At 49.7% G+C, this 25,488-nt stretch overlaps 1 protein-coding gene across 1 annotated transcript in view; it reads left to right on the top strand.

Moving 5' to 3' along the window:
• The window catches only part of LOC137626064 (geminin-like), a 130,725-nt gene that overhangs the window by 27,271 nt on the left and 77,966 nt on the right, over positions 1 to 25,488 (top strand). The window contains exon 3 of the mRNA XM_068357145.1: positions 14,002 to 14,207. Within this exon, the coding sequence (XP_068213246.1) occupies positions 14,002 to 14,207 (206 nt within the window). The remainder of the gene's footprint in view (positions 1 to 14,001; positions 14,208 to 25,488) is intronic.

The following is a 25,488-nucleotide window of genomic DNA, read 5'->3' as shown; positions in this document are numbered from 1 at the left end:
TGCACTTGCCCTTTAGCCTTCTACTTTACCTTTTCCTTTCTTTAATCTGCAGGGTTTTTCCTTGTTGTACGTGGCTATTGAATAGTTTTACAAGCCTTAGTGCTTGGCCTCCAGGGCTAAATACATAAATCCAATAAATTGAATCAAAATGGCGCTCTTGAAAGAGTGCCAAAGCAAGTAATTGAATGTACAAAAGCAGAGGTTACTAGAATCTCCTCATGTTAGTAATGATACTCTACTATAACACTAGATCTACTGTACGGGTAAGGCAGTGTTAGAGGCAACATATTAATATTTTTGAGATAAATGTTGGTGTCTACCAAGTATAAGTGCAAAGCTTTTGCTGTTTATTGTAATAATGGATGAATCTGCAATATCCTTTGAAAGGGGTCCATTGGGAGATGCTTTATGCAGATGACATGCGTTGCCAGCAGAATCTGAGGAAGAGGTGGTAAAAATGTTTGAAAGGTGGAAAAGTAGAATGAAGAGATGGGGATTTAAAATGATGAAAAGTAAAACAAATCTGGTAAGGAAGCAAAGGGAAAAGTAGTTGGAATATTGGCAATGGGCTTGTTGTAAGACATGTGCAAGGTTGGTGTCTGTGCTCTTTACTATAGGTAAAATAACAAATGGTGCTCTAGTTTACAAAATTTAAGGTAAGACATTTTAGTTACACAATCTATAACTAGAGCCAGTGGGAAAATTGGATGCATTGAGGTTGAGCAGTTAGAAGTGGTAGAGCATTCTGATATCTTGGAGAGACACTTTACTTTGAAGCTGGAGTTCAGAAATAAGTTACTATACCATAGATGGATATATTTTCAGGCTACATATGAATTAGAATTTCTCATTAGAGAGAAGGGAAGGAGGGAGGCAAGCCACTTGCAGCACCTCCAGTGGGAGGATACCAATAAACTCTGGCAAAGAAGAAGGGGATAACTGAGTTGAATATTGAGCACTCTATGTCCTGCACTCTAGTTCCTCATCTTCTCCATCAGCTTTTCCCCCCCTTTCATTCTTAAACCAACTTTGTCAGAGTCCTATTGTCAGATGTCGACGACATTGGTGTCTCTTCTGGAAGAAGTTCAGGCTAGGATAGAAAAAATACCTCTCCTGATAGATGTAATGGTTCTCCAGGCTACTGCTTCAACTTTTTTATGTAAGAAAGACCTGGAAGCTGGAGACCAGTAATGGGATGGCCATTTTGGAAAGTTTTCTCTTTTGACTCGTTCCAATCAGGAAACTGTATCCATAAGCGAACAAGCGACCAGGCCCTGGGACCTCATGTGGACGATGTACCTTAGGAGGTGAGCTACAAGTTAGGGCGAGCAGGATGTTCTGGCTCATGGTCCTTGTCTCGGTCTGTAATGTTCCTCAAGTCTGAACTTGTAACCCCCTCTTTTATCTTCATGGGCATTCATTAACAGATTTTGGCTTAGAGACACTTGGCTAATTGGCTAGCGAAGCTATTGCCTTCTTTTCCATGGCGAACTTCTCTCTCCCTTTCAAGATCTGACATTAGGTTGAATTGAGAGGGGTCAGTCCATTGCCCAGAGAAGTTTTCACAGATCTAAGAGGGACACGATCCTGTGATGGGCACTACTCTTCCCTCCTTTTACGGCCCTTCTACAACTAAAGGTTATTAGACCTTCGGGCATTTGTGATCATCTCTGTTTGAAGTGAATCCTCCAATCATGTTACATTCAATATAAATTGTAACTCTTTGGCTTCTGGCCAGCAACCCTGAGGGACTCTCAGATCCAGTAAGAGAGGAGCCCGTGAGACATGACGTGGGGCTGAGTGAAGCCAACTTTCTGGAAGCTCCGCTTCTCTTCCGTAACTTCTGGAACTGAACTTATTCACGGATATTTTAAAGGAAGTTGATTGGGAGAAGCCCTTCTCCAGCACTTCGGGTATCAGGACTAGGAGCATTGGTGTCACTTTAACAGGTTGGAGCAGAAAGCAGCTGCTATCTCCACAATGCTTACTCTTGCTTTGTAGTAATGTTTCGATCTATATGGAGGGCTAAGCGTCAACTATTCTAAGACAACGTATTGTGTCAGTGCAGTTTGCACACCTGCAAGTGAAATCTTGAATTTGGCAGAAATCAATTCAGTGAGCTTTTGAGTTTCTATGTCCAAGCAGGAGGAATGTATGGGCTGACAAACTAACAGAAGGATGCAGAGTTGTCTCTTGGTGGTCTTGGCATCCCCAGATAACAATTGGAATTATGATTTCAGGGAGTCAGTGGTGCCTACTGTGCATCCCCCCTGACCGAAATCTTCCAGTACTTCGTTCGCCTATACCAGATCGAGAACGCCGTCAGACATTTCTGGTACGACCATGTTGTATTCAGGTTATCACTGTTCTACTTCTCAAAGGAGCATTCGATAAAGCTTGAATTGCTTTTAACATTAGTAGGACGCTCACAGCCCTTACATAAAGTTGAAATACCCGCTCCTATTCTGATGAGAACTACGAGAGATGTGCTCCTCTACCTGACCGATTGTGTTTTTATTCGGCCAGATATTCCAAAGATTGGTTGAATTCCTTTGGCTTCTCATTGGGAAAGTTTCCGACATCTTATTGCAGATGGAAATGATTCATCGCTTATTTTGCTAATTGGATGTCTGAATTTCTCAGGGATTTACCACCTGTATACTAGCCAAGAGTTCTTCTTCAGTCTTAGGCTTCGTAGTGGAGAGACTTTTCTCCGAGTACCCCTTGTAAGGGGGAGACCTGGTTTAAAGCCAGCTATGAAAGCCTATCATCAGGCAAAGGGCTAGATGTGGAAAAGAATTTCCTGCTTGGAGCCTGCAATGGTCTATAGCCTGGCCATAAAACAAGTTATTGATAATTGAGGTTTTGTCATCAGTAGACTGTTGAAGTTGACTACAGACAAGAGCCTCACCCTCGGAAGGGACTATGGACAACCCTCCAAAGATTCTCCTTCCGTAAACGGGTATCGGGGGAGTATGGCCATGAGCAGCATACTGTCTCCTTTTACATTCCCTATTTTGTGATATTAAGGCTAATCTTGTCCTCCTTATACCCTGTATTGCAATTCAAAAATCAGAATTGGTCAATGCGTGATTCCAGGTTTCGCCTTCTTCTTGACCACGAATCAGCGAAAAAGTAACAAAGGATCTGATTTAGTTACTCTTGTGCTTAGTGACCACACCAGCAACACCCTTCACCAGCACTGAGACGAAGAAAAGAGGAACAAGAACACTTTTCTTGTAGGCTATGGGAGATCATTGACCAGGCCTTTTCACCTCCCTCTCCTTCCTCAGAAAGAACTCGAAAGTGCATGAAGTCACGGTGTAAGCACAGTTTCTGCTTCTATAAGAATTTATCTCAACGCTGTTATTACCGGCAGAATTGAGGAACTGGAAGACGTTTACTGTCCATTACCAGAGGGATGTGGCCCTCAGGTCTCTATAGATATTTTTCTTTGCACCTGTTATAGGTGCACAGTAGGTGGTATAACTACCTCAATTACTCTCATAGGACCATTAACATCTGATCAAGGGTAAGAAGTGCGCAAGAGTCTGAGATGAAAGGAAAGATTGAATAGCATTTCTCTTCCTTTCGGTCTTCCCCCTCATGGGGTACAGCATCAATTATCCAACACAGAATAAACCTTAGTGCCAGGGCTATGTACCCGCTTGTATTGCTAAACCACTGGTGCATGTGGTGTTAGGATCCTTAACACTCTCAGCGTCCCTATGCATCAGTTTTGAATATACCAGTATAAGTTGTAAGCCAGTCGGAATGGGCATTTCCTCCCACCTGAGGATGAGTCTCCTATGTAAAGGACAAATTGACAAGGGTTTGTATGTTATGTGGGAACAAATGACAAACCTGAGTTTTTTACTCATCAACCCCAAAATGTCTCAGCTGCTAATCCAAGTGGTTTGTCAGTGAGGCAGTTGGGGTGCGGGGTGGGGGGTTCCTCGCTGCCAGCAGTTTGTTGACACCTCGTTATAATCTTTAATTGCAGTAATAGCCTCGCTGCAGTTGTTGTCCTATACTATATATGATTTCACTTTTGTTTAGTTAAGGAAAAATATAAATTACTTCCAAATTTGTGATATTTGTTAGTTTATTTTATTTTTAAACTTGTATTATTACCATTTAAAGGTAGTTGAAGTGAGTTGACTGGTTTTAGAAATGCATCTCAATAATGAAAACAATGTTTGTCTTTCAGTATAAAGGCTATAAATTATTCAACATGGGATTATTTAATTGGCAAACCTCACATTGTTTATAGTTTGACAGAATTTTACGTGCTCATGTAGGAAGATTATATGTAGTTTGATTGGTACAGTTACTGTAGAAAGTTTTTACATTAGTCCTTCAGTCCCAGCTGAATTGCTTTCTGCTTTATACTTTTTGTACATTTTGTTTGGTCTTAGTCCTGTTTACATTTCATTTATTTTCTAATATTTTGGGCTGATAGCATTCTGCTTTTCCAATTGGGGTTGTAGCTTGGCTATTTATAATGATAATGGTGGTTGTATAATTTATAGACAAAGGAAAGCATACCAGAGGGAGAATTTACAGTACTAAAAGAAGGATTCTTGAATTTAATGTCATTTTGAAATGTGTTGTACATTCGCCATCATCAGGTTTTGTGAAGTTAAAAATATTTTGGTAGAAGACCTGCCTATTGTTGTAGTTATTTTCATTGCTAAGTTTAATGAAACTAAGGTCACATATTTAGATTCTCATTATGCTCTTTAAAAGGTTTAATCTTGGGAGAGAGGCAAAATTTATATTGAAACAAGGTTTTTTACACCTTGTTTCAATAAAATTTTGCCTCTAGGTAATCTAGGTATAAAGAGACCACTGCAGATAAACTTTAGTATCATCTACAGTGTGTCATACAAGAATAAGAGTTAAACTCCATTTAATACAATGTTACTGCTGATAATTGTTGTCTTATTTGCGTTCAATTTCTGTTTGTTCCGTAACCGAAATACAAACCACGCTATTTACAAAGGGTTTACTTTTAGCGCAGCTGAAATGACGAGCCAATAGTTTTTAACGAGGGTTAATTACCCCCGCGCTAGTTAGCGGGGGGTGGGGAAGGGTAGCTTGCTACCCCTCCCCCCTCCACACACCGGTGACTTGCTCCACTTCACTTTTGGCTCGGCGGTGATCAGACGTGTCTGCTCATCGCCTTCGTGACAGCCTTTAATTTTCTGCTTTTTCTTTTCAGCGTGTGTGTTGGTTGGAAGTTGACCTTCAGTTATTTTCTTTACTATGCGTACATGCCCTGGAGTTGCCGGCCGTCCCTGTGGGACTTTCATGTCGGACGTTAATACGGATCCACACACCCTCTGCCCTCAATGTCGGGGCCGACGGTGTGACCAGGAGAACATGTGCCGTGAGTGCAGGGAGTGGTCTGCCTCCCAGTGGGAGAGGTTTGGCTGTCGGCGTAAGAAGTCCAAGAGAGACCGTTCTCCTCCGGGGTTAGCCTTGAAGGAGGAAGGTTCTCGGGACTCTTCTTCCGCTGCCCAAACCTCCTCTGAAGCTCCCCCTCGTCCGCCTCCTAAGGAGAGTCGGCCGAGTGGGAGCGCAGGCCCTTGTTCTGTTTCCCGACCTTTGGTGGGGGGAGAGGGCGTCGCCTCCCATAGCGAGGCGGTTCCCCCTCCTCCTCCGGGGGAGGTTATTAATAATGCCTTATCCAGTGATGATCTTTTACAGATTTGGTCGTCCCTGGGGCTTAAGGGCTTGCCCTCCAGGGTCGCTCTTATTGACCTGGTCTCGTTGGGGGCCGCTGTTAAGCAGTCGCCGGTGGTAGTAGAGGTAGACCCTCTGTCTATTGTCGACGTCGTGGTGACAGAGGCCTCCGACGTGGCTGGGCCTTCCGCCGCAGGTGCTGTTGCTGGTGATGGTGCTAAAGGCTCTCCTCCTCCTTCCGTACATCCTTCGAAAGGGGAAGTGAGTCCTTCGGTCTCGACTGCTGCTCAGCTTCCTTCTGAGGGAAGTGCTTTGACGGAGACTCCCCTTCGGAGGACCGAAGGTCCCGACGATCTCCCCCGAGGCCGCCTCCGCCGTAAGGCTCACCGTCCTCTATGCCACAAGGGCCTCCCTTCCCCTTACAAGGGGACTAAGAGGCGCCTTTTTGGGTCTTCATCCTCCGGGGGGGGGACTCTCCTCGTCAGCCTCAACCTACAGCTCCGCCCTCCTTGAACCTCTCTGCAGACCACTCACCATCTCCTGCCAGATCTTCGCCTTCTGGAGAACTCGTCACCCGACGGGCAACGGTCCCTTCGGGGCTAAGGGATCCTTCCCTTACGCGAGCAGTGCTAGCGCACAAGCGCTCTTTTGCTCGCCAAGACTCTCCTGCTCGCCGACGCTCACCTGCTCGTCGGCTCTCTCCTGATGTTCGCCCCCCTCGCCAGCGCTCTCCTGCTCGTCAGCTCTCTTCCGAGCGTCAACGCTCATTTGAGGACCCTCGCCCTGCGGTCTCTGACCACCCTTTAGTTCCTGCGGAACTCCCTGCTCACCATCTGCCTGGTCCTGTGGCTACGCAACATCGTGCTGCGCGTGTGTCAGAAACACATGTTCGCCAACGCGCCAGCGATCTTCCTGTTCCTGCTCGTGAACGCGCCGCGCCACCTGTCCTCTCACATGACACGCGTCGACCTTCTGCTCACCAGCGATCTCCAGCTCGCCAGCGATCACCTACGTGCCAGCGATTACCTCCTCGTCAGCGTTCACCTGCTTGCCAGCGCGCACAGGCGATCTTAGTATCGCCTATTCAACAGCGACAGCTAGCGCGCCGACGTTCTCCAACGCTCCTGAAGGAACATGGTTCGCCAGCTTCTAGCTCGCCATCGCGCGATCGCCCGCCTGCACATGCTGCTCGCCATTGCACGATCGCCCTCCTGTGCATGCTGCTCGCCATCGCACAACCCTGCACGATCGTCCTCCTGCGGATGCTGATCACCATCGCACCCCATCACGCGATCGGCCACCTGCGCATGCTGCTCGCCATCGCTCGCCCCTGCACGATCGCCCTCCTACGCATGCTGCTCCTCATCGCTCGTCCCTGAACGATCGCCCTCCTGCGGATGCTGATCACCATCGCACCCCATCACGCGATCATTCACCTGCGCATGCTGCTCGCCATCGCTTACCATTACGCGGTCATTCACCTGCGCATGCTGCTCACCATCGCACACCAGTGCGTCGACATACCACATCGCGCCATCGCCAACTTGAGCGACTGCACTCACCAGCTCGTCATCGATCGCCTGTGGATCTACATCGTCAGCGATCTTCCTCACCTATGCGGCAGCGCGTTCCCTCGCCGTCGCGCCAACGCTTGGGTTCGTCGCCTCGGACACGTGTTCATTTACCTGCCCACCCTCGCACCCACTCGCCTGCGCGCCCGCTTGCCTGTCCCACCGCGCGATCATCCACTGGCGCCCTCGCGCGACCATTCGCCCTCGCGCGACCATTCGCCCTCGCGGCGACCATTCGCCCTCGCGGCGACCATTCGCCCTCGCGGCGACCATTCGCCCTCGCGGCGACCATTCGCCCTCGCGGCGACCATTCGCCCTCGCGGCGACCATTCGCCCTCGCGGCGACCATTCGCCCTCGCGGCGACCATTCGCCCTCGCGGCGAATTCCACAGCCGGTGGTAGCAGCAGGGACGCGTGCTCCTAGACGGCACTCGGGATCACCTCCAGGTTACCACAGGTTGGTAGTGCAGGACGAAGAGAGGTCAGTACAGCATTCTTCCCCACCTTCTTTTCAGGCAGGTACCGTCGTGTCCACTCCAAAGGATCGCCCGATCCCTTTCCCTTTAGCGAGGATTTCGGACTCTGTGTCCTTGGAGTAGCAGACTTGGTTTGGTCCGCTGGCACGGGCGTTAGTGAGGGTTATGAAACCAGCACTCGCCGGCCAGGGTAACAAACCATCGGCTGTCTCTCCTACGCTGAAGAGAAAGAGAGGAGTGGACTTCGTGGTGACTTCCCCCAGGGCGAAGTTGGTTCCCAAGAGGTCGGTCTCGAAGGTCCCTTCTCCTGCACGAGTACTCTCTCCTTCTCCCGTGGACGAGGCCTTTCCGTCCTCAGGTGAGTCCAGTGGGGCGGTAGTCTTCCCCTCGGCACCAGTGGGGGAGACTTCGCTTCAGGCAGGAGAATCGTCTCGTGAGGAAGGGGCCCCTCGAACCTCGTTGTTAGGATCCTGTATCCCTCCCAGGAGGGAACCCAAGGATTCCAAGACCGTCCCTAAATCCTCTGCAAGGATTCGTCAGGAACCCACGACTACCCAGGGGAATATCCACGTATCACCCCAGGAAGAGATTCCTGGGGCAGGAGACTTAGCTGCCAGCCCGCAGGGAGGAGAACAGCAAGAGTCCGAACATGCCTTCTGGCAGGTCCTAAGCCTGATAAGGCAACTTAACAGACTTACGGATCCAGTCATCGCCCCCCCGTGAAGGCAAAGACACGATTCTGGATGAAGTGTTTGACGTTCGGAAGGCCCCTAAGACCAGTGCAGCTCTGCCCTGGTCTCGGGGGCTGAAGAGTGCCAGGGCAAGGGCCAACGCTCAGCTCGCACTTCTTGCCTCCTCCACCTCCTCCAGTCGTTCCACTGCCGGGAACAAGCTCATCCCTCCTCCTCGCCTTCAGCAGAGGAGGTATTTCGAGATCCTGGGTGAGCACAACCTCGCTCTTCCTCTCCATCACTCTGTGGAGGAGCTGGCGAAGGGAGTTCCCCTTGAGAAACTCTCTGCCCGGCAGGTGTCGTTCTCGGCGGCAGAGATCCTTAACCACGAGAAGGTCGCTAAGTGTGCCATGCAGGCCACTTCGTGGCTGGACTTCTGCCTAGGATCTCTGGGCATCCTATTGCGATCGGAGGACTTGTCCAAGGAGACCAATAGGAAGGCCCTAGAGACCTTCTTGCTCTCGGGCACCCGCTCCATCGAGTTTTTGGCGCACCAGGTTACCACCCTGTGGGCCAACTCGGTGTTGAAGCGTCGCGATGCTGTGTCCGAGAGATTCCATCCGAAGGTCCCCGCCGTAGATGTGTGTAGGCTCCGACATGCTTCCCTTCTGGGGGAGAGCCTGTTTGAGCCTCAAGACATGGAGCGAACGGCTGAGAGGTGGAGGAAATCCAGCACGGACTCCCTCCTCCACAGGGCCCTTACAACTCGGCCCTATAAGCCTCCAGCCCCGCCACAACAGCAGCAACAGCCTCGTAAGGCTCCCAAACAGGCACCGGCAGCTAAGAGAGTGGTGTCTAAGCCCCAGCCCTTTCCAGCCAAGGTCAAGAGGGGCGGTAAGTCCTCCAGGGGAGGCAAGACTCCTAGGAGTGGCGGCCGCGGCCGCAAGCCCTAGGGGTGGCAGTCCCCCTGCATGTCCACCTGTGGGGGGATGCCTTCAGCGTTGCGTCCGCAGGTGGCAGCAACACGGGGCCGATGCTTGGACGGTCTCAGTGATCGGCCAAGGTTATCGCGTCCCGTTCACGACATCTCAACCTCCCCTGACAGCGAATCCAGTGTCGTTGAGCTCCTATGCCACGGGATCGGCAAAGGGGCTGGCCCTTCAGGCCGAAGTCGAGACCATGCTCGAGAGGGGTGCTCTCCAGGAGGTCGTGGACGGCTCCCCAGGCTTCTTCAGTCGACTCTTTCTTGTAAAGAAGGCTACTGAAGTCTGGAGACCCGTCATCGATCTCTCAGCTCTGAACAGGTTTGTCAAACAAACCCGGTTCAGCATGGAGACAGCAGACACGGTCAGACTTGCGGTGAGACCACAAGACTTCATGTGTACACTGGATCTAAAGGACGCGTACTTCCAGATCCCAATCCATCCGTCTTCCAGGAAGTACCTGAGATTCTGCCTAGACAACAAGATCTACCAGTTCAAGGTGCTGTGTTTCGGTCTCTCCACAGCTCCTCAGGTGTTCACCAGAGTGTTCACCCTGATTTCATCTTGGGCGCACAGGAACGGCATTCGTCTCCTTCATTACCTGGATGATTGGCTGATCCTAGCAGACTCGGGAGTCGACCCTTCTTCGGCACCGAGACAGGCTTCTGGATCTTTGCCAGGATCTGGGGATCGTGGTAAACCTCGAGAAGTCCTCTCTGCAGCCGTCCCAACGACTGGTTTATCTAGGCATGCTAATAGACACCAATCTCCACAAAGCCTTTCCATCAGACGACCGGATAGCAAGGCTGAGGAGGGTGGCGGAACCTTTCCTCAGGCGAAAAGAATTCCCCTCCCAATCGTGGTTGCGTCTCTTAGGTCACCTATCCTCCCTGGCCCGTCTGGTTCCAAACAGCCTCCTCAGGATGAGATCCCTTCAATGGCGGCTCAAGTCCCGGTGGAATCAAGGATCCGATTCCCCGGATATTCTGATCCCAATGGGGTCTCTGGAACAGATGGACTTGCGGTGGTGGCTGGCCGACGAGAACCTGCGGAAGGGAGTGAGTCTTCTTGTCCTCCCCCCGGAATTGACTCTGTTTTCGGACGCGTCAAAAGAAGGTTCAGAACGTGCGCCCCGCACGTTCTGAACCAGAGGGCCTCAGGCCTTTGGTCAGAATCAGAAAAGTGCCTACACATCAACCTGCTAGAATTGAAGGCCGTCTTTCTGGCTCTTCAGCAGTTCCAACGGTCCCTGGCGGGTCACTCCGTGGTGGTGATGAGCGACAACACCACGGCTTATATCAACAAGCAGGGAGGCACTTTTTCGCAACAGCTATCCCATCTTGCAGTAGAGACTCTGAGGTGGACTGAAACCCACTCGATAACACTATCAGCTCGCTTCATTCCTGGCAAGAGGAATGTGCTCGCCGACAGTCTGAGCAGGGCTTCGCAGATAGTGAGTACCGAGTGGTCTTTGGATCCTCAGATAGCCAACAAAGTCCTGACTTTGTGGGGTTCCCCGACTGTGGACTTGTTCGCGACAGCCTTGAACTTCAAGCTGCCCCTGTACTGCTCACCAGTCCCGGACCCCAAGGCACTCTGGCAAGATGCTTTCCAGCAACGGTGGGACAACATCGACGTGTACGCCTTCCCACCATTCTGTCTGATGAGAAGGGTGCTCAACAGGACCAGACTATCGGTCAACTGTTCCATGACTCTAGTAGCTCCGCTATGGCATCACGCGGAATGGTTTCCGGACCTTCTGCAACTCCTGACGGAACTCCCAAGGGAGCTTCCTCCACGACACGAGCTTCTCAGACAACCCCACTCCGGCGTCCTTCACAGGGCCGTGCCCTCGCTTCGGCTTCACGCCTGGAGACTATCCAGGGTCTCCTCGCGGAGAGAGGCTTTTCGCAACAGGTTGCGGAGAGAATGTCTCGGCACCTGCGAAGGTCCTCTGAGGGAGTCTACCAAGCAAAATGGAGAGTCTTTTGTGGTTGGTGTCGTGGAAGGGGTATCTCTCCACTCGATGCCACTATTCCAGCAATAGCGGACTTCCTCGTGTATCGGCGAGAAAAAATGCGCCTTTCTGTCTCGGCAGTGAAAGGCTATCGCTCAGCCTTAAGCTTGGCCTTCAGATTGAAGGGGGTGGGTATTTCTTCATCGCTAGAACTCTCTTTACTCATACGTAGCTATGAGCTTACCTGCCCCCAGTCGGAAGTGAGACCCCCTCCTTGTAACGTGGTTTGAGTCCTCAGGTCTCTTAAGAAACCTCCCTTCGAGCCATTACGCCAGGCCTCCGATCGCCACCTGTCTTGGAAGACGGCTTTCCTACTCGCCTTGGCCTCGACCAAGCGAGTTAGTGAACTTCATGGTCTCTCGTACGACATCGCCCATTCAAGGGGATGGGGGGAGGTAACGTTCAGGTTCGTCCCTGAGTTTGTGGCCAAGACTCAGAATCCTGGAGTGCCGGATCCTCGGTTCGACTCTTTCAGGATCGCGAGTCTCCGTTCTGTAACAAACGACCCAGACCAGCTGCTACTATGTCCAGTGAGGTGTCTGAGGCACTACTTGAAGAGAACGGCTGCAGTCTGTCCTCATGTGCGAGCTTTGTTTGTGAGCACAGGCAGGACAAAGAGGAGGGTCACCAGGAACACCATCTCAGCTTGGATTCGAAGGATTATCTACCATGCCCTGAATCCTGACCCTCCTCCGTCACGTCGCCCTCGGGCCCACGATGTCAGGGGTATTGCTACATCCCTGGCCTTCAAGAGAAACTTCTCTGTGACGGAGGTACTTCAAGCTGGGGTCTGGAAGCGTCAAACGACCTTCACAGCCCACTACCTGCAAGACGTGACCCACAGGAGCCTCGATACGTTTTCTATCGGCCCTGTGGTGGCTGCACAACAGCTGGTCTAACCTCAGGCTCCTTTTTGGACAAGTAGCAGTAGGTTGAGGGCGTTGTTACCCGGTCTTAGTCTGCGTGAATGAAAGAGTATGTCTAACCCTTACTTCTTTCTTCATTCTCCCCTCTCTTGGGAAGCAGCATCCTGGTCCTCGCATAGCTGACCTCGACCTCTGCCGGTAACCCATACTTCTTTGTGCTCCTAGTATTAAGCTTAATACTGTTGCGTCTCCCATACCCTGCTGAGGTGGTATGGGGAACGTCCTATCCTAGAATTCCTATCTGAAGGTCTCAAGGTCAACTTCATAGGACGAGTCACACTCTCCTCCTCACACTGCTTATGTAGGCCACTCGTTCCTAGTGATGCTAGGAACTTGTGAGGTACAGGGGCTCCCTCTCTCTAGTGCTGCTCACTGAGGGATTGAGCCCCCGGGCAAGCCGAAGTCAGTAAGGCTGGGGACTTTCCACCCTTCCTAAGGGGTAAGTCACCCTTTGTAAATAGCGTGGTTTGTATTTCGGTTATGGAACAAATGACAAATTCAAAGATAATTTGTATTTTTCCTAACCATACAAACCTTAGCTATTTACACATATGTGCCCGCCATCCCTGACCCCCAAGTCAAGTCCTACCTCTTAAGTGAAGTGAAGCAAGTCACCGGTGTGTGGAAGGGGGAGGGGTAGCAAGCTACCCTTCCCCACCCCCCGCTAACTAGCGCGGGGGTAATTAACCCTTGTTAAAAACTATTGGCTCGTCATTTCAGCTGCGCTAAAAGTAAACCCTTTGTAAATAGCTAAGGTTTGTATGGTTAGGAAAAATACAAATTATCTTCGAATTTGTCATTTTATCATCTGTATTTCTGATAGTGTGCTTTTCTTAAAAGGATAGCTTGTATATAGCGTGCACTGTGTTTATTGGGGAAACTGTCCCAGGTCTTTACAGTTTTATTATCGGTTTGATTTGAGGATCACTGAATACACCCATCTTCTATTGATGTGTGAATTTTGTCCGGAAAGGTAGTGAGGTGGTGGAAAGAGTTAGGGTACTGTATACTGTATTGTAAGAAAGTCCTTTTGCCATGATCACATCAGCAGAAGATGAATGTGAAGTAATGTGCAGAACATTCTAATGAAGTGAAAATACTAGAAAGACTAGGAATACATTCCTAGTAGTGTTAGAAACTTCATTTATGACTTGCCATTTGAAGAACAGAAATGAGAGATAAAGAAAATCTGATGTTGAACGCAGCCTAGCTAGCAACTATCTTCAATAACAACCAGATTTTTTTCAAATATTTTTCAACTAGGGTTGCAGTTTGGCATTTAATGCCTATGTAATGGTAGGTTTATTTACAGGTGTTTGGCATCCCCGTCTGCATTATCCTTAATTGATTGGAGAGTGTGTACTGTACTTTGGCTTTTGACTGTCAATTTCAGTTGACACGTGTTGTGATATCAGGTACAGGTTCATTTTGATATGAAAACTGTACTATGCTGAGATTTATTGTTGGAATCTTTATTTTTTTTAATTTTATCAAATAATTTTCCTTTGATTTAGATATTAACTGCTATGCTGATTTGTCATGTGAGTATAGAATAGTTTTAAGTTTCAACTTTAATATATATGTTCAACAAAATGCATCCAATGTTGAGATGAAAGAGAATAACTCTGCTCAAATTCATTTAATTCTTAGGAAGTATAATCTCTTTCAGTGATGAAAACTGTGCTCCAATGAAACACAAGCGAACAGATGGAATTTTTGAAGACTCGCTACCCCTGCGTAAGAAGCAGAAGATGCAACTTACCGTGGCTGTTCAGACTGATGAAATGTCGAAAGATTCAAGTGTACCAAAAAATCAAGAGACCCAATCATCTGGCAGCTGTGAATCTGAAAGAATAATGAATATGTTAACAAGTGGTAAGTGAATTAGAATCCATTTTTGATACCATAAAGGGGTCTCGCAGCCCCTGAATATAAAACCATTAGATTTTTATGGTAACTCTTAACAATTGAAGTACTTCTATGACTGTGAGGTAGAGGTTATGTTTATTATGGGTTGATTATCATTTTGCTGCATGTTGTAGTCTGTAGCCCTTAAAAATTCCTAAGGATTTCCTTATGGGTATTTGCTTATTCTACACTTTAATATAGTGAACAGTATTCAAATGTTGCTATGCTTTCCTTTGTATTATTATTATTATTATTATTATTATTATTATTATTATTATTATTGTTACTTGCTAAGCTACAACCCTAGTTGGAAAAGCAGGATGCTATAAGCTTAGGGCCCCCATCAGGGAAAATAGCCCAGTGAGGAAAGAAAATGAGGAAAATTAAATATTCTAAGAACAGTAGCAACATTTAGATAAATATTTCCTATATAAGCTATAGAGACTTATAACTAAACAAGAGGAAGAGAAATTAGATAGAATAGTGTTCCTGATTATACCCTCAAGCAAGGGAACTCTAACCCAAAACAGTGGAAGACCATGGTACAGGTGCTATGGCACTACCCAAGAATGAAGTACAATGGTGATTTTGGAGGGTCCTTCTCCTAGAAGAGCTGCTTACCATAGATAAAGAGCGTCTTCTACCCTTACCAAGAGGAAAGTGGCCACTGAACAATTACAGTATAGTAACCCCTTAGGTGAAGAAGAATTTTGTTAATCTCAGTGTTTTCAGGTGTATGAGGACAGAGGAGACTATGAAAAAAATAGGCCAGACTATTTACTGTGTGTGTAGGGGAAGGGAAAGTGAACTGTAACCAGAGAGGGGGATCCAATGTAGTACTGTCTTGCCAGTCAAAGTACCTCCATGACTCAGCTCTAGTATCTCAACGGGTGGCTGGTGTCCTGGCCAACCTACTACCTATGTGCTATTCACACAACTTTTACCTATATACTTTGTCTGCCCTTTGTTTTCTTCCATATTTTGTGTTTGCCCTTTATCCATTTTTTATATCCTACTACGCAAATCATTTCACTTCATTTTCTTATGCAGCACTGGGGAGGGGAATATGGAGCCCTTCAAGTACATTACAGCTTTAGATTCAATGAGTTTTATCACATGAAGAAATAATGGGAGTGGATGAAATATAGCCCTGTAAATATGATACAGTATACTCTACAGACTTCATTATAGAGTAGTGTTGAGGTTTTGAGATGGAAGTAGGTGAACCTTAGAATCAATTTAAGTTAAAAGGTCTCATATAAAATGCTGATGATCCCTTCTATAAACCTATTTTGTTCCAACACGGAGTACTTACCTCGAACTACGTACTTTCTTTGGAGTATCTGGGATCTCCTCCCAACCGACCAGAATTTTGTGTAGTTTACCCTACTCCCGTTTTCTATGCGAGGTAACCTCTGGCGGAGTGATACACGCCATGAAGCGACCCCGGGGTCAGAGAGCATGTTTGCTCATGTCTCGAGCTCCAATAAGTTTTCTGGTCACGTCACGATAATATCTCGACGCTCTCTCCTTACCCAGTGCGACCCTTTGTGTCTCACGCGGTCCCCACGTGGTCCCATTGTGTTCCTACCCTTTCCTTCTGTGTTCGTCGCGTAGGGGCAGCTTATGTTCTCCTAGAGCCACATGTCCGGAGTTCGAGTCCTGGAACGAGGTACAGTGGGTGCGCTACGGCACCAAGAAGGCGGCGGCGTCCAAAGGTCACCTAGGAAGCTGAGCCTCTCCTCGCCGCTTGCTTCTCCCGGTGCCTCGTGGGATAGAGCTTCTCAGCTGCCTTCTTCTACCCAGAGTAGGGGACGAGGTAAGTCAGTTGCGGGGAAGAGGCCCATTGGTCTTCCCCAGGAGTCTGAGATTTCTGCTAGTGGGGATGTTTGTCGGTCCAGGCAAGGGGGGCGGCCTGAGGGAGGGACGGGAGTGTGTTTTGAGGACGGAGTCCTGGTGCCAGTGTGGCCCGTCTCTTCCGATGATCCTATGAGGGGAAAGGCTGCTGCAGCCTCTTCCCCCGCTTCATGGGCCTGTATTTCAGGTATGTCGGCAACTGGGGGAGACGCCGAGAAGGACTCGCCATCATAGGATCCCCTCGCGTTTGCGCCTCCGAGGACGCCCTTCAGGTCGCCCATGAGACTGGAGGAAGAGTTCGAGGCGTGGTTCCCAAGCAAGAAGTTACCTTGCTCTCCCCCAGCGCCTTCAGCAACGCTCCCTCCCATCTTCCTGGAGCCTTCGTCACCTACGGACCGACACGAGGAACCACCAGCGACGCGGGACAACTCGAACTCCTCTTTCGAGTCATACTCTTTCTCCTCGGAGGATGGAGCGCCGAGGAACCAGTAGAGGAGGCGAGAGAGGTCCTGCAGAAGGAGGTCCCGTTCCCATTCCAGATCTCGCCACGCCAGGAGGCACGCTAGGTCCCCCAGAAGGAGGCACAGAAGAAACAGTTCCCCTAGGGAGGAATGGATGCGTGTCGCCATCCCACGCAACCACCACCTGGGAGCTTCAGCAGTTCTGGGTACCTCTGGCTGGCCCCCAAGGGCTCATTCTCCCGCTATGAAGTACATCCCCTACAGCATAAGTCTGCGAAGGTTCCGACTCCATCCGCCCGGCGGAGAGAGTCGCCCCTTCGTCTGGCAGCCATGTCCCCAGCCTCCAAGACTTCGACAAGCTGGCCAGAACTGGAAAGACAACCAGCAGCCACGAGGAAGCCCGCAGCAGCTTGGTCCTCCGTGGGGAGAGACAAGTCCAGGACGCGGGCCTCCATCCCAGTGGCGATGCCCGTCCTCCATCCAGAACCGCCGAAGTTGTACCACGACAAAAGTATGCCTCCGCCCCAAGCAGTGCCCCCCGTCATAGGTGCACCTTCTCAGGCAGAGTAGCATCCAACGGAAGGCCTAGGAGATAGCACGGAAGGCTCAGCGGACGAGGTCTCCGCGTACAGAAAAGTACTAGCCCTCATCAGACGCCAGCACAGGCTAGACGAACCGAAGCCCGCGACGAATGAGGACTGACTCTCGGGCCTCAGCAGGTTGGTGGATACCCCCGTGCAGCAGAGGCCCTCATTGCCTGGCTCCCTAGAGCTCCTTCACCATCCTCGCGGTACGTCTCCTCCAGCAGACCCGATCATCGACGGAAGTCATCGCTGCAGGTCTCGGTCGGCAGGCATAAGCCCGCGAAGGTTCTGACTTCACCCGCCCAACGGAGAGAGTCGCCCCTTCGGACTGGCAGCCTTGTCCCGGCCTCCGGTTCTTCGATGGCCCGCCCTGAACGAAGGAACCAACCAGTCAGCACGGGGAAGCCCGCAGCTCCATGGATCTCCGCAGGAGCTCCATCCGCCCAGCGGAGGCAGCCGTTAGCTCGACCCGGCAGCATGGCATCCATACCCGGTACCATGACAGCTCCATTCAGGCTTCGTGGTCAACCGCTGGTATGCCAGGGTACTCACACCCCACGGATTCCCCGGTAGGGGGTAGACTCATGACAGCTACCTCCGTCCCGGTGGCTCCATCCGTGATGGCGTCAGCCGCTCCATCGTCCTGGCCAGCCTCATCCAAGCATCGGAGGCCGCTGCGGACACACCCATGATGGCTACCTCCATCCCGGCGGCTCCATCCGTGATGGAGCCAGCCGCGCCATCGTCCCGGCCAGCCCCTTCCAAGCATTGGAGACGGCCGCTGACATGGTAGGGTACTTAAACCCCACAGATTTCCCCGTGAGGGAGTAGACCCATCACTGCTACCCCCGTCCCGACGGCTCCATCCGTGACGGAGGCAAAGTGGCTTTCCCCCCTAGAGGGTCAAACATGGCTTTGACGCCTCAGTGGCCGCTGGAGAGGCCCCCTGCTTCTTTGCCCAGTGTCTCTTTGGCCCTGTCCGCCCGTCGGATGTAGACGTTGGCGCACGTAATCTTTACCTCGCCTTGCCCCCCCGTAGAGGAGCTTTGACTGCACAGTTAACCTTCAGACCGTCCTACTCTGGCTCCAGGAGAGGGCGTTCAGGCCGCGCCTCTCGAAGGAGGTAGGAGGGGAGGCCCCCTACTCCGGCCGACGCCTCGGGTGTGGGGATCCCTCAAACGATCTTGGCAAGCATGGTGGGACCACAGAGCGGATCCGTGGACCGTAGCAGTACTGAAGGAGGGGTACAGGCTGCCCTTCTTAGCGGAATCCCCACCTCTGATCCCAGATCAACAGGCGGAGTGGTTGGCACCCAAGGACCCCTTGATAGTAGCAGCATTACAGGAAGAAGTGTCTGCAATGCTGGCAAAGGGTGCAGTGGAGCCAGTCAAGAACTCAGGTCCGGGGTTCTACAGCAGGCTCTTCCTGGTGGAGAAGGCGACAGGGGCTGGAGACCGGTCATAGACCTCTCAGCCATTGACAAATTCGTGTACAAGACCGACTTCAAGATGGACACTCCGAAGTCAGTCCTAGCGGACTTGAAGGAGGAAGACTTCATTATGTCCATAGACCTCAAAGCCGCCCACTCCCAGGTCCCTGTCCATCCCTCCAGCAGGAAGTACCTAAGGGTAAAGATGAGGTACCCAAACGTTGCAGTTCAAAACCCTCTGCTTCGGACTGTCGACAGCCCCTCAGGTCTTCACGAGGGTCTTCGCAACAGTTTCAGCCTGGTCACATGAACAGGGCACCCGCGTGATTCGGTACCTAGACGACTGGTTGTTGTTTTCAGCTTCAGAGGAAGTATTGAGGGAGCAACGCGCAAAGCGCCTGCAGTTCTGCAACGTCTTGAGTATCATCATCAACCTGGAGAAGTCCCAGCTGATACCTTCCACCAGGATGGCCTACTTAGGGTTGGTCCTAGACTCCCGGTGGGAGAGAGCCCTCCCCTTCGCGGAGCGACTGGACAACCTAGAACAGATACTCCAGCCCTTCCTGTCGGGCCATCCCAGGAGAGCCAATGACTGGCAAAGACTGGTAGGACTCCTCGCACAAGATAGTCCCGGTGTCCCCGGAGACGAAGGAAGTCCTGGAGTGGTGGCACATCAGAACGAACACCCTCAAGGGAATGCCCTTCGCAGCCGACCCTCTAGAGATGCTCCTGTTCACGGATGCATCCAAGGAGGGTGGGGGTGCCCATCTTCCTGACAAAACGGCAAAAGGGGAATGGGAAGTCGAGGAGATGAACCTGCACATAAACGTGCTGGAGATGATAACCGTTCAAAGGGTGTGCCTAGAGTTCGTCCATTTACTCTGGGGAAACGCCGTGGCTCTGATGTGCGTCAACGCCACGGTGGTGGCCTACGTGAAAAAGCAAGGAGGACTGAAGTCGAAGGAACTGTGCAGTCTCGTGTTGGAGTTCCTAGAATGGGTTGAAGTGGAACAAATCAATATTTCAGCCAGGTTCATTCCGGGGAAGAGGAACGTCCTGGCTGACGGCCTCAGCAGGATGGGTCACGTGGTAGGGGCCGAGTGGTCCCTACCCCCAGAAGTGGCCAAAACCCTCATCCTGAAGTGGGGCTTGCTGGTGATAGACCTCGTCACCACGAGACTAAACGCACAGCTCTCCATGTTTTGTTCTCCTGTGCCAGATCCAGCAGCAGCGTTTGAGGACACCTTCCAACACCCTTGGGACAACCTTGGCATTTACGCCTTCCCTCAATTCGGGATGCTCAGACAGGTTCTCAACAGGGTGAGACGAACGGCCAACCTGTTGATGACTTTGGTAGCTCCCTGGTGGCCTGAGAAAGAGTGGTTCGCGGATCTAAAGGAACTGGCACGCCTTCCACCTTGGCCACTCCCAGACAGACCAAACCTTCTCCGGCAGCCTCACTTCCAAAGGTTCCACGAAAACCCTCGGTCCCTCCGCCTTCACGCGTGGAGGTTATCGAGCGTCTCCTGAAAAAGGAAGGATATTCGTCGAGGACGGCATCGAGGATGTCAGGGTACCTGAGACGTTTGTCAATCGCAGTGTACCGGGCGAAGTGGGCTACCTTTACTAAGGGGTGTTCCTCGAAGAACATCAGGCCGTTAGGGGCCTCCATTCACAAGATAGCAGACTTCCTGGTCTATCTCAGGTTCATCTCCATCCCAGCCATTAAAGGAGTCCGGGCAGAGCTAGGCCAAGTATTCCTCCTGAAGGGCATCGACCTAGGTACCTCCAGACATATCTCGATGTTCGTCAAGAGCTTCAAGCAGTCGTATTCCTCCCAAGCCGCTAGAGTGCCCCAGTGGGATGTGGCTAGGGTACTGAAGATGCTTTCGGAACCTCCCTTCGAGCCTCTCAAAGACATTTTAGACAAGGAGCTCACCCTCAAGACAGTCTTTCTGTTAGCTCTAGCATCAGCAAAAAAAGAGTAGGTGAGATTCATGGGCTGTCTTACGAGATCTCACACCCGAGGGGGTGGCGAGAAGCTACCTTCAGATTCTTACCCTCCTTCATAGCCAAGACTCAGAATCCAGCTGTTTGGGACCCCAAGTTTGAAGGGTTCTCAGTGCCAGCCATCCCGCGTTCGGACAACCCGAGGGACTTGCTTCTGTGTCCAGTCAGGGCAGTACAGAAGTACCCAGAGAGGACGGCCAAACTTCGCCCCGAAACCAAGAGTCGGTTCGTCTCCTCAGGACTGGTGAAGAAGCCGGTCTCCAAAATACGATCTCCTTCTGGCTACGCCAGGTGATCATGAAAGCCTACAGCAGTACAGGGGTCCTGCTTCCAGGAAGGCCTAGACCCCACGGCATTAGAGGACTGAGTACTTCGTTGCCCTTTGAAAGAAACATGGCAGTGGGCCAAATCCTGAGGACAGGTACATGGTCTAGAGTCTAACTTTACTGCTCACTGCTTAAAGGATTGTTCTAGGAGATCCTTGGACGGGTTTTCTCTCGGTCCCATCATTTCCACGCTCCAAAAGATTCAAAGGTGTAGCCCCGGGGAAGCCGCGGTTGGTAAGGCCAAGAGACACAGGTTCCTTCCTTACCCCTTTTTTCCCCTATCACCTTCCCCTATATGACCCTTGAATCCTTTAACTGCCATGAGAGACACTGTCAGTGGAAGACAGTAGAGAGTTTTTTGCGTAGTTTTCCCTAATTTCTCATGTTTCCTTGCGGGGCAACAGAACCTAGCCTCCTATCTAGGTTCCTTTTCTCTCCTCATCACGGTTTCTAGGTTCGGAAGGCCACTCCCACCTCCTAAGGTGTAAGTCTCCTAAGAAAGTAGTTCGAAGTAAGTACTCCGTGTTGGAACAAATCACAAATTTTAAGTAGTTTGTATTTTTCCTAACAGTACTTACCTCGAACTACTTTCGGGTTATGGCCCGCCCATCCTGCCCCGAGTGCCTTACAGGACTTCGTAGAAACCTATCTGTCAAAACTTACTGGAGCTCGAGACATGAGCAAGCATGCTCTCTGACCCCGGGTCGCCTCATGGCGCGTATCACTCCGCCAGAGGTTACCCCGCATAGAAAACAGGAGTAAGGTAAACTACACAAAATTCTGGTCTGTTGGGAGGAGATCCAAGATACTCCTAAGAAAGTAGTTCGAGGTAAGTACTGTTAGGAAAAATACAAATTACTTAAGATTTGTGGTTTTTCCTTTTTTTAAATTTTGTAGATGCCTATTAGGGCAATTGGTTTTTGAGTCATGTTACCATACATGAATGAGTTCTGGCATATAATAGATATGTGAGAATCTGCATTATAAAAACTACGTATCATACTAAGACCAAATGATAATGACATTTTTAAATATTAAACTTAGCCGGTGAATATATAATAGCTGACGTCTCCGACGGCTCGACAGATTCCAAAAACTCGCGAGCGATCGCCGTGAAGGTTGCGGGTGTGACCACCAGCGCCGACTATCGGCCAGATACCGCATATACTTGTAACATCTCCAGTTCTCTGTCGGTGTTGTCGACAAGTTGGTTCCACTCGCTTTATGACCTCGAGTTTTCTACCGAATTGGTGAAGTACTTGGTTTTGGTTTTATTGCTTTCGCCGTGTTGGATTATTCAATACTATCTTCAAAAGAAATGCTTTTGAAAGTGAGTGGAAAAGTGTTTTGCCCTTGCTTTTTTTTTTTTTTTTTTTTTTTATCTCTGGTTTTTCCATAGAGTAAAGATGGCCGACCCTTCCCTCAGTGTACGGAAGTGTGTTTAAGGCTTTTAGTAATTATTTTATCACGTTATAAATTATTGCTGATATTTATAGATTTTTCCTCTATATATTTTATATCTCACCCGCCTTTATTAGGCCTCTTCGATTAGCTTTCCATTTATACTAAACATCAAGATAAATTTTATGTTTTGTTTATATGCGGCCGTTACCTATTCCTTGTAGGCGGTCCTAACTTGGAAAACGAAGTTAAACAACGTTGAGCCCATTCAACTGTTATTTTTGTTAAGTTTAAATCAATTGCTCTGTAAGAGTTATGAAATGAATATTTTTTAGAAAATATTTTAAGAAATATATTCTTTGAATAGTCTTCGTGCTGTTTTTTTCAAAGATGAACTAACGTTTGGTTTATTTATGCTACGCAATTTGCTCTCTATCGTTACGATAGAGAAAGAGAGAATCACGGTTTCACTTTGCAGAAAGAGTAAATCGATTTTGACGTTTTGTTCATTCTTCTTTCAAACTGAAGTGTTTTAGATACTAATTTAAAGGAACTTGTTAATTTTCAATTTCTTAGTCCTTTCAGTTTTTTCCTTTGGTCAAATAACCTGTTTATTGACGAAGGGTGAGTGGGCAATTCTCTTGTGTGTGACGAGAGAGAGAGAGAGAGAGAGAGAGAGAGAGAGAGAGAGAGAGAGAGAGAGAGAGAGAGAGAGAGAGAGAGAGAGAGAGAGAGAGAGAGAGAGAGAGAGAGAGAGAGAACGATCCGATCTTTATTCTCGTCCCAAGTCTCTGTACAAGGAGTTTGGGAGCGAGTAACGTTGTTCTCGATTCAGTTTTTTACTCTCGTCCCAAGTCTCTGTACGGGGAGAGAGGATAAAACGTTTTTAGTTTTTATTCTCGTCCCAAGGCACTGTACGGTGAGAGATTGAAAACGTAGTCTTTAGTGAACTAGTGTTTAGTCTCCTCCCCAGTCACTGATCCTTTTTAACTTTATATATTTCCGTTTTATTCGATATATATGTTTATTGATTTTTGCATGTGTGTTTCATTTTGTATTAATGTGCTTACATTATACGACTCATTTCGCAATTATAACCTTTTGATGTAAGGGAGAATTGCGTGCTTCAGGTAGAAATCAGTTTTATTCATGCCTAATGTGAAATTATTGAAAAATACGATATCAGTGAAGTAAGGGCAAAAAACATGTTCTGTGTTGCGGAGGGTTCGTTTGTTCATGCTTGTCGCTCCCCTAGTCCGAGACCTCTTTCAGGCTCCCCTGCACCAGGGAGAAGTAATGTCGTAGGACTTTAGGGGACGAGAGGCTTTAACCAACGTACAGACGTTCCCTCTTTGGTATCGGACGTTTCTCGTCAAGATCGCCCTTACCGTAAGACGGGTGAGACTGTGTTCTCCTCGTCATCCGAAGACTTTTCGCAAAAGAAACCTTGGCGCAAGGTTTCTAGACCCTTGAAGCAAAAGTCAGTCCCTTCAGGACAGGTCCAGCGTCCTGGTTGTGGCCATTGGGACAGCTCTGACCCTTTGCAGTCGTCGGAAGACTGTTCGCCTATTAAACGCAAGCGTAACACGGGGTCCGAGGGTCGCGGTAAAGGCAATGTTTTGCCAACACAGACGTTACCGTCGTCTCGGCCCGTTCCGACTCCCGTTGATCCTAAATGGGTTGTCCTGCAGGACATGCAGACTAAGCTTGCCTCCCTTATGGAGAAGTATGACGTTGAGCAGGTTCATGATGAACCTTCGCTTTCGAGTCGCCGTTACGCTAAACGAGACTCTGGCTGTCAGCCGCCCAAACGAGCATTTACTCGTCCGTTTGACGTTAGTGCTGACGTTTCTTGTACTTTGAAACGTGATGTCAGTAGTTTTTCACGTCAGTCACGTGACATGGATCCTCCCTCGCTGCAGTCTCGTGTTGACTTTCAGCCGCTGCCGCAGTCTCGTGTTGACGTTCAGCCGCTGCCGCAGTCTCGTGTTGACGTTCAGCCCGCTGCCGCCGCAGCCCCGACCGGACGTTCGCCGACCGGTTCAGTTTCCTCGACTTGACGTTGAGCGTCAATCACCGCAGTCGGAGGTTGTTTTGCCTGCTCAGTCTATGCAGTCAAGGCAGTTCCGACGTGACGTCGAGCGTCAATCAACTTCAGTTGTTGTTGTTGGTCAGTCACAAGGATTTCAGTCCTTTCAGCAGCGGCGTGACGTCGCTTCCTCTACTGCTACTGCTGCTCTTTTGCTTGTTGACATTGCCTGTCAAGCGTTGCCGCCGCAGCAGGTCTCTCCTTTTCATGAGACTCGGCAATTGTCGGACGAGGTTCCTTCAGATGAGGAAGTTGCTGATCCTCCTCCTACTGATATTCCTTTGGGGACTTTGTCAGACGGAGAGGAGCCTAAAGCTGCTCAGCCCTCTATGAACTTTAAAAAAATCATGCTGATTTTTAAGGATCTTTGTCCGGACCATTTTGTAACTGCTGCTCCTCGTTCGCCTTCGTCAGAGTTTACGCTAGGCCTAGCTACTTCGAAGCCGTTGTTTTCTAAGCTAGTGCTCTCTCGCTCTTCTAAGAGAGCTTTACGTTTGCTAGGCGACTAGTTGATCACCAGGAGGAGTTTGGGGGAGACAGCCTTTGCTTTCCCTCCTTTCAAACTGGCTTCTAGAGCGAGCGTCTGGTATGACACGGGAGAAGTTCTCGGCTTGGGAGTTCCTGCCTCTGCCCAGGGAGACTTCTCAAGCCTCATAGACTCTCCCCGTCGCCTGGCCATGAGACGCTCCAAGATTTTATGGTCGGCTTCAGAGCTAGACCATCTCCTGTTAGGAGTTTTTCGAGCGTTTGAAGTTTTTATTTGTTGGATTGGTCCCTGGGAGCCTTAAGTAAGAAGGTCTCTCCAGCTGTCAATGTATTGCTGTACAATTATGTCATGCATGAACAAGGCTATCAGGGATGGCTCCAATGATATGGCAGCCATGTTCACTGCAGGAGTACTTAAGATGTAAGTGCGCTCAATGTGTTCATTGTCAAGACAAACTTCACGATGAAGACTACCAAATCTGTCTTGGCAGCAGTAAGGGAAGGCGACTGGATGGTCTCTCTCGACCTTCAGGATGCATACTTCCACATCCCGATTCATCCAATCTTTCAACAACATCTGAGGTTTGTGGACGGGAAAGTAATGT

The sequence above is a fragment of the Palaemon carinicauda genome, chromosome 33 (genome assembly GCF_036898095.1).
Source record: "Palaemon carinicauda isolate YSFRI2023 chromosome 33, ASM3689809v2, whole genome shotgun sequence".
In the NCBI taxonomy this organism is placed as follows: Eukaryota; Metazoa; Arthropoda; class Malacostraca; order Decapoda; family Palaemonidae; genus Palaemon; species Palaemon carinicauda.
The sequence above is the reverse complement of the archived record's forward strand: the minus strand, read 5'-3'. Positions and strand labels throughout refer to the sequence as shown.